General features: G+C 41.1%; 1 protein-coding gene across 2 annotated transcripts in view; it reads right to left on the reverse strand.

Moving 5' to 3' along the window:
* The window catches only part of KLHL2 (kelch like family member 2), a 95,604-nt gene that overhangs the window by 13,565 nt on the left and 61,881 nt on the right, over window positions 1-20,158 (reverse strand). For both annotated transcript variants that reach the window (XM_056114093.1, XM_056114094.1), the window contains 3 exons: window positions 9,369-9,478; window positions 6,500-6,616; window positions 4,633-4,782 (listed from right to left, as the gene is read on the reverse strand). In XM_056114093.1, coding sequence (XP_055970068.1) covers window positions 4,633-4,782; window positions 6,500-6,616; window positions 9,369-9,478 — 377 coding nt within the window. The remainder of the gene's footprint in view (window positions 1-4,632; window positions 4,783-6,499; window positions 6,617-9,368; window positions 9,479-20,158) is intronic.

A 20,158-nucleotide genomic window follows, 5' to 3' on the forward strand; every position in this document is an offset into this window, starting at 1 on the left:
CTCCAGTAGAAAGACCCCCTTGATGCCCTACAGATAAAGTGACCTGATGTGACAGAGAGTGTGATACCAAAATCATAATGACAAATGCATGATAATCTAGTGCTAAGTGTAAATGAAGTACATGCATTTCTTCAATTCAACAAACACTAAGTGCCTATCACCTATACTTGTAAAACCTGTGCTAATTTTGATACTTAAGATATGAACACATGATTTCTGACCCCTAAGAATTAATGGAGCCTGCTAAGGAGATAAGACCCATGAACGATTCAAGAAAATACACGATTATAAATAAAAACAGCAAAAAGCTACAGCAGTACAGACACTCATCGATATGATCAGAAAATGGAATACTACCAAAATTTCATGAAAGCCTCCCAAAGGGGTGGAACCCTGAGCGAAAGATGGAACTGGGTGGTCTCTATGTTTGTGTGTTCAGCCTGAGGACATACAGGCACTTTCTGGCAAGACTCGAAACGGCCCCCAACTGGGGATGGCACACTCTAAGAGAATGGACCTGGGCGAAAGATGAGAAGATGACAGGAAAGCCTGGCACTTGGAAGAAAGGAAACTCACAACATGAAATGTGCACTCATACAAAAAGGATGAAGGCAACCTTGAACAAGCAATGGCCACGTGACCGTAAGGCCTACGGAAAGATGACTGCACAGAAAACACAATAAATACCAGCTTTTCAAAGAGAAGTCTATTTTAGTTTAATAGCTGAAAAGTTAGGAATTTAAATTTCAGTAAGATGGCTGGATGCAGACCAATAGGTTTGTAAATATTACTCTTTTTAATACAAGCACGTTCAAAAAATTAGAAAATCTACAATACCCCTCTATTACCAGAGTGGGGGAAAGGGAGGAAGGGCAAAGCTATAAAATCATAGATAAGATGATCAACTTTCAACTTTCTGACTAGAGATTTATAGGAGAACTGTTTACAGTCCTAACAAAATATAGCTGAAAGAGGCCTCGCTAATATCTGAGTGAATTCTGAAATTTCAGAAGAGAATATTTTAAAAAATCCTTGAGAATCAATAGAGGTTTTATTCTTAAATTGTGAAACTAATTACTTCCATGCAATAGTCCACTTTTGAACATCAAAATGAAGATGGAAGGGAAAATGTGGAGAATGATAGTAGTACTTGTCCATTACTACTAATTCAAGAGAAATAAAATGGAGTATGGATTTGAGATTTCACATGTTCAAGATGCCAAGGACAAAGAAGAATATATATAGGAATATAAGAGAGCAGAGACACTTTTATGAGTTCAAAAGACTCCTAAAAACCATTGCACTACTTACCATCCAAAAAACGCTCAACCCCAACACACAGTTACATCAAGAAACCATACTTTCATATACTAGTGTGACAGAACTTAAAAACTAATGATATAATTTTTATGTAAAAATTAAATATATTTAAGGAAGACAAGAGGTGGGGAGTTAAATTTAGGTGATCATTCTAAAACGTAGGTTAATTTGGTTATGTTCTTTTATCTTTTCACTTAACTGTCCCCTAAAAATCCAAGTTTTATAATTTTCCAACTGAGGGTCTTGATAGATATGCTGAGTTAAATATAGAGAAATATGTAGAGGGAACTATGATAACATATAATAAAACACAGATTCCAAAGAGAGAAAAAGAAAAAATATATCAGCAAAATGTATTTCTATATTATGGAGTCCAGATCAATACTTACACTTCCCTAGAAACTATGCGTTATAGATGCGAAGCTAACATCTGAGATATAAAGAATTATTTGGGAAAGTTTGTAAGACTCACAAAATCGGAGCCTAATACAAAAATCTACCCAAGTAGAAATATCAAAATCTTATAGAACTTTACTCAGGCAGCTTTTGTTTGTTTGATTTTACTTGTCATTACTATAAAATTATACATTACCACGAAACATTCATGCCCAAGCAATTGTTTCCCGCATCGTTGTTACCTTTCTATCTAGACAGAATTAATCTCAACTACAACTGCTTTAAAACAGAGAAATGTGTTGTTGAAACAGTACTTGCCACAATTCACTTTCCAACACTATGAGTTTTGGAAATACAAAAAAATAAAATAAAATACAATTTAAGAAGAGAACATGTGATGCAAAGCAGCGCAGCTCACTGCTAGCCTTCTCCTCGGTCACTGTGAAGGAGCAAGGGAAAGAGAACCTTGAGCCTACAGTGACAGAATTTTAGCCTTTCTGAATCAGAGAGATTTATCCAGAAGTCTAAATCTCTCCAACTCTTACAGGGAAGACTAAATAAACTAGGTTTGACTTATCCAAGGAGAAGGCAGACACCTGAATCTGAGCATCGTAACCCCTATTAACTGCGCCTTGCCTGTAGTCAACCATCACTGGACTGCCCCCTTTCCCTGACAACAATCCTCTAATATCCTGCGTTTCTGGCTGAAATCATATGAAGAAGTGACTTAAGCCATCTTGGTGAGTGTCTCGATTTTACTGGGTTTCTTTCATGTGTGTAATATATCGTTAAAAGAAAACAGATCCTTCATAGGTTAGTAGAACTACCGTATGATTAGAAGCTAAAGAACTGAGAAACTCAACAGTGTAACAGTTCGAACTGCTACTCCGAAACTATGTCCAGGGAAAGCCAGAATCATTGTCAACTAACATACTTTTTACAGGATTTTTATCAAGAACTTTAGAAAGTTTTCAAAAGTGATAATGTTTATTCCAGAAATCAGAAGCAAACTGGTTTTTGTGCTAAAGAACTCTTCAACACAGCTTAAGATGGCGAAGGTAGCAATGCCAGTAGGACTATACAAGTTAAGAATATACCAATTAAAATATTTAAAAGGTATCTTATAAGGCAAATTATTTAGAAGCTGAAAGACCATTATGAAAGATATGGTAACTGAAATGAGCTAAGATTCTAAACACTTAAAAAAAATCATTTTTTTGTTTGAAAGAACAAAACTGACACCAAATAATATAGACAGGTATGAAGTATGAAGACTTATAAAGATGGCTACTTATAAAAGCAGGTTAAAGGGCATTTGGAAAATGTAAACATTTATAAAATCAGCAGACCCAGATGGCATGCATACTAAGGGTGTTAAGGGAACTAGCTAGTGTACTTACTGAGTCACTTACAATTATTTTTGAAAAATCTTGGAGAACTGAGGAGAGATCAGAAAATTTAAAAACGGCAAATACCAATTTTCAAAACAGGGTAGGAAGTGAATGCCTTGTAAATATTTCTTAAGTGATAATAATTCTCAGTAAAAATTCAGTATATTTTGAGAAAAGCATCTGAAATTCTAGGGACTAACAAAATGATGAGTAATACACAGAAGGATGCTCAATGTGAATTTTTGCCTAATTTGAATCTATCTGATAGTGAATCTCATCAGATGTCACATGCCAACTAGCATTTAGGCTTAAGAAATAGATACATCATATGAATTTAAACTTTCTTCGAAAGAGCTATGTTAGTGAGTGGCTATTTCTAATGAGGTGTCACCAGGGAGAGAGTGTTGAGGTCCAGCCTGATTTAAAATATTTACTAGTGATCTAGAAGAGGTAAACATCATACTGATGAAAGCTACCGTTGGTTCTAAATTGAGAACTGTTGTCAACTCTGGGAAAAAAGAGAAAAATAATACTAATGTAGATTTGAAGCAATCAAAAATGTAGACTCTAAAACAAAACTTGGAGGAAAAAAACAACAAACCAAAAAGCACTGAAGTGAAAGAATTCAAAAGACAGTTCAATGGAAAGGATAGAGTAATAACCAAAGATGATAAAAGAACGAAAAACAATCTTATTTCTTAATCCATCACTGCCCCCAAACACACATTAAGAGCTAAAAATAAACACATACACAAAAGCAATATATTACAGATCATTCTGATCAGACCGTACACAGGGGTGCTTAAAGTGTTGTAGGTCTTCTAGAATTATAAGGAGGCCATCAGAGAAGAAGAAACTGCCAACAGACAGAAATGAGGTGTTACTTTGTAAGGAAATTAAACATGTAAATTATGAGTAGCTACAACTAAATAGATGAAGGTAAAATGGAAGAGTCACACAGCAGAAAAGGAGTGCTGGAGAGGTGGGAAGACAGGAGCTATCTACATTCAGTACTGCAGAGTCTGTGTGTCCACATCAACTAATAATAGTCTACAATAGGAAACAGGGAAGGAGATTACCTCCAGGAGCAAAACTATTTTTTTAATTACATTGTATCTTTACCTTTTAGATCCTTCATTCTAATATATATTTCTGTGTAACAAGTTTCAGTTATTATACAAATATGTAGCTTATGGAGAAATTTTTCTGTTTTGTCTGATTTTCCATTCTACTGTAATTAGAGCTGGTAGAAAATAAAAAGTCTTTAAAAGGACAGAAATCAGCTGCTTTCTGTTCCAGAAGATTGGCATCAATGTATTTTTTAAAGAGTAAATGAACCCAGCAACCCTCACCCTCTATAAGCAAAACAAACAGAAGCTGAACTATCCACAGCATTATCCACACGATTCTAAACTCCTGGGAACTAAAACAAGGAAGCATGTGAATTCCGATGAGTTAAAATATTAACAGCGCCATTACGAGCCTTTCCGAAGGGGTGATAACAAGCATAAACAACAGATCCTACTTTGGGAAGGTTCATGGGGGTCCTCAGTCGGGTCCGGACACTCTTCATTAATATGCGCTGCTCTGTGGGGAGCAGATGGTACTTCATAGCTTCGATGAGGTAATCTTTGCAAGCACTGCTGTTCTTGACTAGCGTTTCCTCTTCGACCCGCTGCAAGAAGGCATCAAATATACCCCATGAGAAAGCTATTTCATGGCAAAATGGATACTAAGGGGCAGGGGATGAGGGGGGAGATGGGGGAAGGCAAAATCTTCTCTAGTTCGGTCTAAAAAATCACAAATAAAGTATCATGCTAAGCAAAATGAGTCAGAAAGAGGAACAGACATAGAAAGACTGCATTCATCTGGGGAATAGAGAGTAACAAAATAGGAGACTAACACCTAAGAATAGCCAAAATAAATACCAGGTGGTTTACTCCTTGGCCTGGAGGCCAGCCACACATGCTAGGAGTAAAGACAGCTCAGATAGAGAAGGGAGCACCAAATAAAGGGTGTTGGGAGGATCCTTCCAGAATGGGAGAAGCATGCTGGAAGTAGACTATAGACCGAACATGACTGCCACTCAATGCCTCTTTTGCAAACCACAGGCAGGACCCAAAAGGAGAGAGAGAGGACAAAAGGGAATGCCCTGCCACAGAGGCAGGTGGGGGATGGGGGGACTGAGGGGATTGGGGGGTGGGAGGGATACTGGGATTAGTGGTGGTGGATAATGGGCACTGGTGGAGGAATGGGTACTCGATCATTGTATAACTGAAACCCAAGCACAAAAATTTGTGTAAGTCTACAACTGTACCTCCTGGTGTTTCACGAATAAAAATTTTTTTAAATCACAAGCAAAAGCTTATGAAAATTACTAAGAGAAGAATAAGTGAAGAGTCAGAGAGCTCAATGGGTAGAGTACGGACTCTGCATGCAGGGGCCCCAGCTCCAGCCCCAGCAGCAAGGGGTCCCCAAAGCAGTACCAGGACAACTCATGAGCACAGAAGTTGGAAGTAACCCATGGACACTGCTGGGGGTTGTCCCCAAAACAAAAACGAAGAGAAAAAAAAATGAATGAAGCCAAAATGTTCTCAGGTACTTGGTTAGAATAGAAAAACATGTATAAGTAATGATAAGAAACTGCAATAAAAATTACACAATTCGATGTCAGTTACAGGAAAATCTTAAGATATTGTATTCATCTATTTCTCAGTTTTAGATATGGGGCAAATGGTAACAAAACAACTTCAAAAATGAATCATGAACTCTTCAGGTGGGCAAGATAACGAAAGAGACACTTTCCCAAAGACAAGAAGGCAGTAAAATAAATATCCAGGAAAGGGATTCAAGATACTTTATCAACAGAAGAGCCTGCACCATGAACAACCTGTGCAGCTGTCCTGGAACTGCTGACGCTGGAACGGTTTCCTCTGTTCCATTTCTCAACGGAAGAGTGCTGGACGATTACGCACATCACAACAAATGAGGTTCAGAAAATCCTAAAACGTTCAGATCTAATTTCTCCATACAGAACTGTTCCTTTAGATGAGTCTAATGATAAACATGTTGAAAAGGTCCAAAGAAGCTATTGATAGAAGAACCACTTTAAAACTGGAGACGACTAAAAGTGATTTATCCCTGTATGTTTCCAATAACCTAGTCTTCACTGGCTTAGAAATAAAGACAGAAACCAAATGCACGCCACACGTAGAATTATGAAGAAGAATCAAACATTGCTTGAATACATACAACAAGTACCTTTACTGTGCTTTGTCCTGAATCCGTGGATCTGCATTCTGCAGCTCTTATTACCATTTGACTGTAATCTACGTGCTAAATGCCCAGTGCCTGGTGCTTCATATATTTATATATCTTGCTTATGGTTTTACCTGAACTAAATATTCCCGAGGAAGCAAGGGTAACCGTACGTGTTCCATCAGCCGAGCCATAAATTCTTGTCTTACATCCTTGTCATGATTCACCCAAGCTATTACTGCTTCAAATACCTTGAAGGAAACATAGAAGGTGGAGGGGAAATGTACTGAGTTAAGTTATATGATGAGACTGCATTTTATATATAATTGTCACTAAAACATTCAAGTTTAAACCAGGGATCAATATTTTCCAAAAATATGGACCTGTGAGGGGCCGGAGAGGGTACAGCAGGTAGGGTATTTGCCTTGCACGAGGCTGACCTGGGTTCGATCCCAGCATCCCATATGGTCCCCAAGCACCACCAGGAGTAATTTCTGAGTGCAAAGCCAGGAGTAATCTCTGAGCATCACTGGGCGTGACCCAAAAAGAAAAGAAAAAAAAAAAAACTATGGACGTGGGAGGTACTGTAAAAAGCCTTCACTAAATCTTTTTCTTTTTCAAATTTGTTATCCAGGAATGACTTCTTCCTCAGCATTACTGAGATATAACTTCGTAAAGTCCCTGACCCAGAAGCAGTGATACAGGAACTATCTTGGATATTCCCGACACAACCAGGTCCCCAGTCAAGCAGGAACTCGTCCCAGACACCTGCTCCAGTAGAAGCAATCCAGTTCTTCCCAGACAAGTCATGTGAGCTGTAAGCCAGCATATAGTCTGCAAGATTTTCTTCCTGAAGAACTGCACGCATAATAAAATACTTATCATTTCATATACCATTATGTACTGGTATAAATCTCAAAAAAAAATCATACAATACAGATATTATGGTGGCATTCTACTGCCGAAAACCCTTTAGACCCTCTTCATCACAAGAATAAAAGCAATTTTCTTTAGTATTACTAAGGCATTTCATGATTTCATCTTTCAATCTTATCTTCTACTGTGGTTCCAAACATTTCAAAGCAATTATTCTTTCATGTTTCTAAATTTACATATTCTTCTTCCTCTACCTGAAAAACCCTGCCATTCCTATCCATTTCTCTGGCAAATTCACTTTCAAAACTATACATACGGAGTCCATTCCCATCTTCATCCTAGGAATGATTAAATGCTCTTTCAGTACCCTCCACAGCTTATTTTTTTTTTTTTTGCTTTTTGGGTCACACCTGGCGATGCACAGGGGTTACTACTACTGACTTTGCACTGACGAACTACTCCTGGAGGTGCTCAGGGGGCCAAATGGGATGCTGGGAATCAAACCTGGGTAGGCCTCGTGCAAGGCAAATACCCTACCCACTGTACTATTGCTCCAGTCTCTTCCACAGCTGTCCTCCCATTGTTCATTGATTTGCTAGAGTGGGGCCAGTAACATCTCCACCGTGAGACTTGCTATTACTGTGTTTGGCATATTGAATACGTCACAGGTAGCTTGCCAGGCTTTGCCGTGTGGGCGAGATATTCTCGGTAGCTTGCCTGGCTCTCCGAGAGGGGCAGAGGAATCAAACCCGGCTCAGCCGGGCCGGCTGCATGCAAGGCCAATGCCCTACCACTGTGCTATCGCTCCAGTCCACAGCATTCTTAATAATTTATTTACCTCCGTCACTATCTTTCTGTCCATGAGTAAAGCATTCTACACTGTTAATCTTCCTGTATACAGGATTCCATAGTAGTATCTGGTACCCAGCAGATGCTTAATAAACATCTGTCACTGTCCTCCCGTTGTTCATCGATTTGCTCAGTCACATCTCCACTGTGAGACTTCTTGTTACTGTGTCTGGCATACTGAATACTCTCGGTAGCTTGCCAGCCTATGTAAATAGTAATGTCTTCCTCTCTTCTAGATTTTAAGAGTGCCAAGGTTACACATTTCACAAAAACTTCACACTTTTTCTTTATTAAAGTAAATGTATATCTTTACTACCTTAAGTAAATGAATGAATACTGCCAGAGAAAAGAAGTAATGATCATACAACTTTTAGTGCAAACACACAAAGGAAGGAATCGAGTTCCATACTTCTTCAATATAGCTTGTTGATCATCTTTTTTTTCCAGAGCCCTGCTTCCACTGGGCTGTGAAAACCTAGCACTCGACGGGAAAAAGCCCATTAAAAGAAGCTTCTCTCTCCACCTGGAGGAAAGGAGCTGACAAAGACTGAAAAAAAAATAAGAAGAAGAACCTCAAAATAGAGAGACTGGGACTGCAAGCGGATAAAACTGCTACAAAGAATAGTGGAATGGAGAAAATCAAATGCTGGCTGTGGCAGGGTGAGAGCAACAGGGGTTATCTTTAGAGAAAAGGGCTATCCCGGATGTGGAGTCTGAAAAAGCTAAACTTTAACTCGCTGGGGAACCTGCAGCACCATTGATAGCAAAATTTATTTGGTTTAGAAACTAATTCTATTAAGGTTACAGTTCTAGGCATCTAATTGAGAGAAGAAACACAGTTTTGCCAATGCCCTCAAAGAATACAAGTTCCCGCGATGGAGGTCAGATTCAAAACACTGTCTAACATACAAAGTATTATGAAAAGAGATTCCAAACAAAGAATCCTTTGGGTTATCACTCATTATTAAAGGAACAATAAAAACATTCCAAAACTCAAGAATTCAATGAACTGAATTTTCGAATTCTAGATCAAAGACCACCAGCTGCTTCCTCCCACCAACACACACACACGATTACAAAATCAAGGTTGAAGGAGAAATAAAAACATTTTGGAACACAAAAAGTCAATGAGCTGAATTTCTGAACTCTAGATCAAAGAACACCAGTTGTTACCACACACACACACACACACACACAATTTTAAGACAAAGAAAAATAGAGAAAGGAAAAAAAGTATATCTCCGTACACTTAAAAAATTATATATATATATACTTTACCTTCTCTTCTGAAGAAATGGTAAGTTTGTCACTTGAGATTAAGCTACACACTTGTTCAATGCCAAGATTGAGAAATTCTTCACTAAGCACTACATCTGCAAAATGTTGCTCTATTTGAAAGTAAAAAAAAAAAAAAAACCATTAATATTCCATTATCATAGTTTTAAACTGAATTTTAAAAACAAGAGTTTTCTTAAGCTAAGAACATTATAATCATCTATACCTTTCAGGCAAGAAACAAGAAAGTCAGACTCAAACTACTCACCGAAAGTATTAATCTGTACCAGAGTGCTCTGTAGCTATTACAGGGAGAGAGGAAGCTGCCTTACTATACACTGCTGAATCATTTCTGTGATGACAATTCTACAAGCATTCTAATTTGTATACTTTTTTTGAGGGAGATGGGAGACGGAGAAGGACCATACCTGGCAGTGCTTAAAGCTTACTCTTGGAGGGACTCGGGCAATCGTAAGAGGTGTTGGGGATCAAACCCGTGTTGGCCATGTACAAGGCAAGGCCCTACCCAATGTACTGTCATTTCAGCCCAAATTTGTATATTCTTTTCATCATACAAATCAGGAAAAGTACATGGTTTACACAATGTATTACATACAACATTAAAGAGTTCTAGAAGATCAGGGAGATCAGGTAGGGAAATTTGCCTTCTGAAACCTAGACTCAGGGTCAACTAAGTAGTAGAGAATATGAATGGATTTTTACTGGTGAACTTAATGTAATATATACATATGTAGGAATGTGTGTGTTTGTGTGTGCGTGTGTTAAATGAGTAGAGAATCCTTTTAGACCTGAAAGGATTCACACCAAATAACAGAAGAGTATATGTGTGTGGTGTGTGTGTGTGTGTGTGTGTGTGTGTGTGTGTGTGTGTGTTTGCATGCTGGACATGGTTACTCCAGTAAACAAAAGAAGAAGAAAGGGGAGAAGGAATTGAGGGAGGGAAAGAAGAAAAGGAAGGAGAAGTGGGAGGGGGAGGGAAAGAGGAGGAGAAGAGAAGAAAAAGAAGGGAATATCAAGCCAAACAAACAAATCGTAAATGCTGGTCACTCTGAATATATGGCCAAGGGTGCCCACTTGAGCAAATCAATGACAACTGGAGGACGGTGCTACAGTGCTTATGATCCAGATAGATTTATCTGAATTCTATTTAAGCAGTTTATTTGGAGATCAAATTAAATTATTTCAAACACCTCCTCCCAGTAACTAGTAAAATTAGTCATTTTTAAAATACTTAAACCTACTCCAAAATGGGTTAGAGTGAGGACTTTAGCATAGTGATGATCTTAAAGTTTTTTCAAGAGACTAACCATTGCTAATAGAAATTTTCTTTAAAAGGTTTTTCTAAGGTAAAACAAAAGACTTAATTCAAATTATGCCTCTACACATAAAAAGGTTAGTTGGCTTCTCTCAGAAACACCTGAAAAACAAAACCTGCATTACATGTACTGCACACATCAACTTTTTCGCTTTACAAAAGTCTCATTCATCATTGATTCAAAAATTAAAACCGCTTGAGGATAATTATAAAATGACAGAACTTATGAAAGTTCAGCTGTCAATCTTTTGAAATGCAAAGCAAGGTATTACAACAAAACAAATACAAAGAAAAAAACTTAAGAAACGAAGAGAAAAAAATCATTGAAATAGATCAGAATTTCAATACAGGTCCATACAGTCAGAAAATCCATATAATGAGGCTTATATCACAATCTTATAAATAAAGGGTTTTAAAAACTTTAGAGACAATACCCTATGCTGATAATTATTCTGATTTTATACAAAAAATAACTCCCCCACAAACTTCTGTCTTTGATGTTACCGTTTACTGTTGTGTGTTTTTTGGCGGAGGGGGGAGAGAGGATAAGAGAAGTGTTTGGAGGATACCCCAGAAATGCTCAGGGGTTATTCCTGGCTTTCCCCTCAGGGGTCACTCGCTCCTGCGGTGCTGGGGAAACAGATGGCTCAAACCAGGATCGGCCATATTCAAGGCAAGTACCCGACACACTCCTCTCTCTCCAGCTGCACCATTTGCTGCATTTTCCATTATAGACTGACAAATTATTGTAACTAGTCATTTGTAGCATTTTTACCCTTTCATCTTTTACGAGAGTTAATGTATCACCATATTAGCATTTGAGTATGCCCGATTCCCTCCTTATCTTTACCAGTATGTCACATATTTTCCTGTTTCAAGTTACTATTAAGTGTCCTTGCTTTCACATCAACCTGAGGAACTCACGTGGAAGGCAGCAGAAACGATAGTGGTAACAAGCAGTCCTCAAAAATCCTCAAAGTATCACCTCTTTGGGTCACTGACCTCAGTCTGTTCTTCGTGTGTGTGTGTGTGTGTGTGTGTGTGTGTGTGTGTGTGTGTGTTAAATGAGTACGGAATCTTTTTAGACCTGAAAGGATTCACACCAAATAACAGAAGTGTGTGTGTGTGTGTGTGTGTGTGTGTGTGTGTGAGAGAGAGAGAGAGAGAGAGAGAGAGAGAGAGAGAGAGAGTTTCTTAAATTTTCTACTGATGGCTTTGTTTCATTCCTTGATTTGAAGGTTAACCAAAAAAAAGTCTGTGTCTCCTGATTATCCCTTCAAAACAGACCATGCTTTTCCTGTGAGGAAGCTGCCTCTGGCTATTGCTAATCATGTGGACTACCTGACTGCTAGTTCTCCCCAGTGTGATCAACAGGGAGAACTCCCTTCTCACAGTGCCCGGTCATCCTCCGACCCCTGTTCCCCTCCTTCCTGTGCTCCTTTTTGACACCAGGCTTCTTCCATCACACAGACTCCAGGATTAAACGGACGTCTAGTCACAGCTGGCTCTTGGCTCCTTCCGTTATTTATATTCTGGTATAATCACATAACATGAAATGCACCTCCTTGACCACTGTTAACTAAACAGTTCAGGAGGCTAAATCTACGCATCCTGCTATATAATATAATGTCCCAGAACACATGCATCTTACACATGAGAAACGCTACACTTCAAACCCCAGTACGAAGGATTTTAACGGTCATCTAATACTACCTTCATCTTTCAGAGACTGTCCAAAATGTGCATACTCACTAGTTCTCTGGCTAGTGTCTGTATATCAGGAGGCAGCATGCAGCTTTGGCTCTCTTTAACACTTACTCTAATTGGAATTTCTTCCTAAGGTCACATTAAAATCCTTCTTAATTTATGTAACACTGCAGCTACTTCTGCCGACTACAGAGAAAGATAAATCTGTTTCATGAAACTCCTTCAAACTTTTACAAAGCATTATGCTTTGATGGCCTCCACATTTTCCTGCCATGGTCCATTAATGACCCAGTGTTTTGACCACACATTCTAGAACAGTTTGGTGTCTTCATCATTATCCTGGCTCTTAATTCAGGACTGCAGTTTACCAGTCTCTCTCGAAACACAGAATCTAAAAATACACTCAGTTTTGTAGAGATAGTCTGAGCCACACACACAACCCTAATTATTTTTTAGAAACTATTCCATATTGACTACCCTAACATCTTCAGATTGGTTTGGACAGCATACGTCTAATATTAGTCACAAATCTAAGAAATTCTTCACACTGAATTTTCTGAAACTCTTTAAATTATCTTTTGGGCTATACTATTAACTGCTCAGAGGTTACGTATGGAGGGGTTTGGGGGACCATATTTGGTGCTGTGGATCAAACTGACATCAGTCGCATGTAAAAGAAATGCCTTATTCCCTGTATTATCCCTCCAACCACTGATTTTTTTTCTCAGCATACTGTACGGTGAGAAGGTATGCTGAGTAAAGATTAGAAGCTACTGCACACTAGCCGTAAATACTCACATACACAAGCGTTCCTACAGAGCATTTGCCTAAAATGTAATGTAGAGCAGGTCACCTCAGAGTTTCGTGCTTCCTCTATACATCTCCAGGGTGAATCCTCAAATTCACAATCTTGCTGAGATGCCTCTATCTTTTCTTATCAGAGCTCACTCTACTACCAGTCTTAACTACTGTTTCCAACGCTCACTCACATCTTAATAGATTGTTCTGTTAATATGTTCCAACTTTCACTCTGACATAGTAGTCTGTCTTTAGTAGCCAATGTCTACCACTGAGCCAAATGGTCTTGCTAAATTGTCCTATAACAACCAAGTCCTTCTCTCTAAACAAGTCCCCAAACTGCAATAGGGCTCTAGTCCCAGAGTATGTGCCACAAATATGCACTCAAGATGAAATGCATATGTTAGACATACAAAACACACATATGCCATCACATATATGCATACATACATATATTTATATTTATGTGGATTCTCTACATCTCCTAGAACAGCTAAGATTCCCATTCGTTTCCCTCCTATGAGCCCTACAGGAGTGATCCCTGAGCCAGAGCGGGAGTAAGGCTTGAGCACTGCTGGTTGTAGCCCCAAAACAAATAGAAAAAAAAAATCCTTGTTTAAAGAAACCTTTGATTTGTTTACCTATTCGACGTACCCGAGACTGTACAAAGAAAGCCTGCCTAGCAGGGTCTGGAGAGATAGCATAGCAGTTAAGGTACCACGTGGGCCAGAAGAGCGCCCCAAGCACCACTGGCTCTGACCCAGAAACAAAATTTTCTTGAGTAGAAAGTGTTCTGAACTGGAAAAAGTTCCCCACAAGTGCTACTTTGTGTGATTCTTAGCTTCTCAATATTATTAGCTCTAGGAGAGAAACTCATGCATCTAGATCTCCAGCAGTCCCATTAACAGTCAATTTGGTGAAAGCTGAAGAGTCAGCTCATCTCAGCTGCAGAAACTGTAGTGGAGCGGAACACAGAAACTGCAGAGTTTTACTAAGGCACGATGGAGAACTCTCGGTATGAAAATACAAAAATGATTGATCCTTTTTTTAAGTATCATCTAAGTCAGCATGAATTCAATCTAGAAGTGCTACACAAAATACACTCATAGTTCTCCAAAGGAAGACTTTTCTGTAAATCAGTAAATTAATGATGCTGAGTCCCTCGAATAATCAGCACCTCTTCTTTCCTATGCCTAGCATTCACTCAAGACTCGTGGTGACATTATTAGAGACACCCTCTTATCATAAGGTCTTTTCCAGGGGGCAGCTTTCAAAACCATAGGCTTGCTTTGACAGAGGTTCATCCCAGGCCATGACCTAGCTTGTGTTACAGAAGAAGGGGAAAATGGCTGAAGAATTCAGATTGCAGAAGAAACTGTTACTCTGCCTTCCAAGAGAATAAGGCATAATGTACATACACTAAATTTGGGTGTGCATTAAATACTGGCCTCTAAGAAGGGTGGATTCAAGTGTACTGAGTGTTATCCTTCAGGGCAGTCTGAGTAATGTCAGGTACATAAACAGACACGATTTCAAATGACTGACCACTGGGTTTAAGCCGCACAGCCAACAGACGGCGAGAGAACGGGGAGCAGAGAGCACATTTCACCAAGAACAGCACATGCGAAGGCAGGAACAGGATTGTCACCCGGTGACCTGGGAGCAGCAGGTCGATTTCAACATGGTTTAAAACCGACAGTTCACAGAAGTGGTCGAAAACTACAGACTGATGGCACAGCAGACATGACCCAATGACTGATGGGCAACTGACAAGTTTACTCAGGGCAGGCAATGATTATACAGAGGCAAAAAGCAGGCGTATGTTAAACAGGGCGGGGGGTGGGGAGAAAAGATTAATGGTTTTGTGGCAACACGCAGCTTCAGGGGCACACACACATTCAGAGTCTCTAAGTTCTCTATACAGAAACAAAGCTTATACTCCTTTGAGGTTTTCAAAGGCAGCCCACATCCCCTGGCCCAGGCAATGGTAAATTATTAATTTCTACTATTCTCTGGGGAGCCGGCTTGGCCCCCTGGCATCAATCCACTGCCTTTGTCTGGACTCAGCATCCGAAGCCCTTGCCTCCAGGAACCCCGGAAGGGTCTCACAGGTTCTGCAGTCCAGGTGGCTCTGGAGCTGTGTCCGCATAAACTCCAGCACTGGATCAGTAAGAAGGCTGAGACCTGCAGGCTAGTTGTGGTCACAGGTGACAAACGGGCTGATGGCTGATGGCAAAAAGATGCTTGCCGTGACTCAGAGGGCGAGGGGAATGCTTTGCGTGCTGGAGGCCCAGGGAACCCCATGGACCCCTGAGCACCAAGTCGGCAGGCCCTGCCTGAGGACTGCTGGGTGAAGCCCATTTAATAACTTTTTTTTTAATTAAAAAAACTTAAAAGTAAAACACAGTTGTCCTTTGAGTTATGCTCTGAGGCCGCTGGTGGCGGGAAGAAGAAAGGACACAGAGGGTCACAGAGAGAGGTCAGAGAGCAGTGTGCGTGCCCTGCACGTGGCTGACCCCGGTTAGATCCCCAGCACCCTAGAATGGGTCCCTAGGCCCCGCCAGGAGGAACCCCTGAGCACAGCCAGGAGTGGCCCCCAAACAAAGGAAACAGAGGACAACTGAGGCACCCACAGTAGAAGAATGCCCTCGAGAGAGAAAGGGGCAGGGGCTGCTGCGGACCAGGCAGCCACTGCAGGGCTGAGGAGACAGAGAACAGCCCAGTGGCCCAAAGGGGGCGTCCCTCGACCCCCTTCCCAGTGAGGGGAGAGGAGACCCACAGGAGGGCTGGCTTCCGGAAGTGTATGGTCACTTTGTAAGTGAGGGTAAGGCTAAAGCAAAGAGGCTATGAGACGTCTGGGCAGGTGAAGGGCAGAGCAGGGCCTGCCGGAAGCAGCTGGAATCTCAGGCTGGGACTCTGGGGAAGGTGGCGTGGAGACTGGGATGAAAGCTGCATTGCCAATTCCCCGAAGGCCAGGAACCAGTGGCAGGAAGGAGCCGCACAACTGTTGAGTGGGGAGAGGTCGGGAATGACAAAATTCTCAGACTACTGTTCCCTTGAAATCTGTTTAACATTCTGAAACTCAACTATGAGCTACTACTGTATATCAACAAGGAGATTATTAAATGAAGTTTATATTTCAAGTCAAAGTAAACTCTGGGGCCGGAGAGGTAGTATAGCAGGTAGGGTACTTTCCCTGCATGTGGCTGACCTGGATTCAATTCCAACGTCCCATATGGTCGCCTGAGCACTGCCAGGAGTTATTTCTGAGCGCAGAGCCTGGGGTAATGCCTGAGCATCACCACATGCGATTCCAAAACCAAAAACAAAAATTAAAATGCAAGTTTTAAAACACAGTCTTTTGATAAACTATTAACATCGATATAAACTTATACACAGGGGGGCACGGGGTTGGCAGAGAGTAGTGTAGCAGGTAGGATGCTGGCCTTGCAATCCAACCAGATTCAACCCCTGTACCTGGTATGGCTCCCCTGAGCCCACCAAGAACCATCCCTGAGCCGAGCCAGGAGTAAGCCTGGAGCACTGCTGAGTGTGGCTTAAACCCCTACCCTAACCTCCAGGAAAGAAATAAAAGAAAGAAAAAATTCCGAGTTCAGTGTTTTTGCATGTAGCTGACTAGTTTTCCCAGCACTGCTTGCTGAAGAGGATTTCCTTGCTCTACTCTGTGTTCTTTGCTCCTTTCCGAAGATTAATATGGTATACCTGAGGGTCTGTCTGGGGATAAGCAACTCTATTCCATTGATCTGAGGGTCCGCCCTTATGCTCTTTTAACTACTACAGTTTGAAGTTGGGGAAGGTAATGCTACCTATCTTTTTTTCTCCAAGGATCGCTTTAGCTATTTGAGGCTAATCGCTGAATTTGCACAATGCTTTGGGAAGCATTGCTAATTTGATGATATTAATCCTCCCAATCCTTGAGCAGGTGACGTGTTTCCATTTCCTTGTGACCATTTTTATTTCTTGAAGTAGTGTTTTGTAGTTTTCTTTGTATAGATCCTTTACCTCTTTAGTTAAGCTGATTCTAAGATACTTAATTTTCTGAGGTACAATTGTGAACAAGATTGTTTTTAATATCTCTCTCTTCTCCTTCATTATCTGCATAGTGGAAAGCCATGGACTTTTGCATATTGTATTTTGAAGCCTGCCACCTTACTATACAAATCTATTGTTTCTAGGAATCTCTAAGATTTTGTAAATATAGTGTATCATCCGCAAGAGCAAGGGAAGTCTCTTCAACAAGTGGTGCTGGGAAAACTGGTTAGTTACATGCAAAAAACCTAACTCAGACCTCTTTTTAAAACCATGCATAAAAGTCATATCAAAATGGATTAAAGACCTTGATATAAGGACCGAAACCATAAGGTATTTAGAGGAAAATGTAGGCAGAACTCTCCATGGCATTGAAGCTAAAGGCATCTTCAAGGATGAACAACTGTAACCAAGCAAGTGACAGCAACGATAAACAAATGGAACTACATTAAATTAAGAAGCTCTGTACGTCAAAGGAAACAACCAAAATACAAAGACAGCCCATGGAATGGGAGAAACTATTTACCTAACACTTATTTAATAAGCGGTTAACATCCAAAATATACGGGGCACTGGTAGAACTTTACAACAAAAAAAGCATCCAATACCATTTTAAAAAATGGGGGGGAGGGGGGCTGGAGCGATAGCACAGCGGGTAGGGCATTTGCCTTGCACGCGGCCAACCCGGGTTCAATTCCCAGCATCCCATAGGGTCCTCTGAGCACCGCCAGGAGTAATTCCTGAGTGCAGAACCAGGAGTAACCCCTGAGCATCACCAGGTGTGACCCAAAAAGCAAAAAAATAAAAAGGGGGGGGGGGGGAGATGAACAGACACTTGCTCAAAGAAGAAACACAAATGGCCCAAAGAAACAGGAAGAAACGTTCCGCATCACTAATCACCACAAAGATGCAAATTAAAACAACAATAAGGTATCATCTCACACCACAGAGACTGGCACACATCAAAAAGAACAAAGAGTTCTGGTGTGGATGTAGAAAGGGACCTTCATTCACTGTAGGTGGGAGCGCTGGGTCCAGCCTTTCTGGAAAACAATATGGACATTCCTCAAAAAACTAGAAATTGCACTTCCATGCAACCTAGCAATGCCACTCCTGAGAATACACCCTTAGTTGTCCAAGAACGAAATGAAGAAAAGACCTTTGAACCTTTCTGGTCCTTGCTGCACTTTCCACAACAGCCAAAATGTGGAAACAACCGAAGTGGTGAAGCATAGATGACAGGATAAAGAAACGGTGGTACATATACACAATGGAATATTACTTGGCCATAAGGAAAGATATAAAAGATAAAGAAGTTTGCAGCTACATGGAGGGACCTGAAAAATAACAGGGCGAGTGAAGTTAGTCAGAGGGAGAGAGACAGACACAGAATGATCTCTCTCACACGAGGGAGTACACGAAAAGATAATGGGAGAATAATGCCCAAAGACAACGAAAACAGAGGACAAGAGAACTGGTGGTGAGCAGAAAACATGCCACCTGGGGGGGGGGGGGGGGGCGCGGGGAGAGAGGCCAGAGGGGGACAGGACTACTGTGGAGGGAAGAGCATAGAGGAGAGGAGGCAGTGCTGAAAAGCGGTGAAGTGTTGTACGAGACCTGATCAGCAACAGTATAGTAAATCTCGTGTTTTTAAAAGTTCCCCTGTAGAAGCAGACTGGTAGGTGGGAGGCAGAGGGGGTGGGTGATGGGGGAGATTGGTGAAGGGAAGTGGGCACTGGTGAGGGGATTGGTGTTGAGACAATGCATGCCTGAAACCCAATCATAAACAACTTTGCAATTTCGTGGTGGTTAATAAAAAGATAAAAAAATGTGAAATACCCTCAGCCTCTCAAACTCAATAAATAAACTGCTATATTCAGACTGAGGAGAAAAGGAACTGCACCCAGTGGTGCTCACGGCTTATTCCTGGAGGTAGTCGGGGAACCATATGTGGTGCCAGGCACAGAGCTGCAGCGTGAGGTGGGGGCTGACAACCCCTGTGTCATTTCTCTGGCTCCTACAACTTTTTAACTCTTCTGTAATTTGGGTCTGGCAAAAAAGAGCCGAAAAAATAAAGGTTTCAATGATTCCAGTAAGGTTTAGAATAGAAACAATATTCGAAACAGTCAGAGTCCACAAGCTGGCCTTGTCCAAACGTGCCAGTGTGCTTGGAGTCAGGTGTGAAATTTTCCATTTTTAGGTGTGAAGCCAAAAATGATTTCATACAGTTTTTGAGCCAGGGAAAGAATGATTCTAGAGCTGACAAATAATAAAGGCTGACCGTCACCCAAAACACCTTTTTTGACACTGGCGTCATTTCTCAGGTCGCCTCACTGTCACAGCCTGGAAGATGCTTAGGATGTACACTGCAGGACAGGCTGTGATGGCCAGTACCGAGCTGCTGAAGCCACGACAAAACACAGGGTGAGGGTAGACCTCTCCTCATCCGTCGCCTCAACCTCATCCTCTCCACACTCAGCTGGCTGTCACTTTTGAGCCAAAAGGTGGTGCTAAGTGTTCAGGAAAGAGATGTGCGTGGAATTCTCTCATCACACATGCAGGATTTAATTGAGTTGGAATGAAGAGAGAAAGCTCACTTCCTGTCTACAAGAGAGGCAGTGAAGCAGAGCTAGTGTCCAGCATCAAAGGACCCAGAGTGCTCTGGTTTCTTGAGACATTAACTGGAAGTTAGGCCATGTTTGTCCCTCCCATGTCCTACCCTGCAGACTTTCATTTAGAAGACACAGAAGACGATGCATTGAAAGTGAAGAATTAGGGGCTGGAGCAATAGCTCAGCGAGCAGGGCGTTTGCCTTGCACGTGGCCGACCCGGGTTTGATTCCCAGCATCCCATATGGTCCCCCAAGTACCGCCAGGAGCAATTCCTGAGTGCAGGGCCAGGA

This window comes from Sorex fumeus, unplaced genomic scaffold, assembly GCF_029834395.1.
Source record: "Sorex fumeus unplaced genomic scaffold, SorFum_2.1 ptg000024l, whole genome shotgun sequence".
NCBI lineage: Eukaryota > Metazoa > Chordata > Mammalia > Eulipotyphla > Soricidae > Sorex > Sorex fumeus.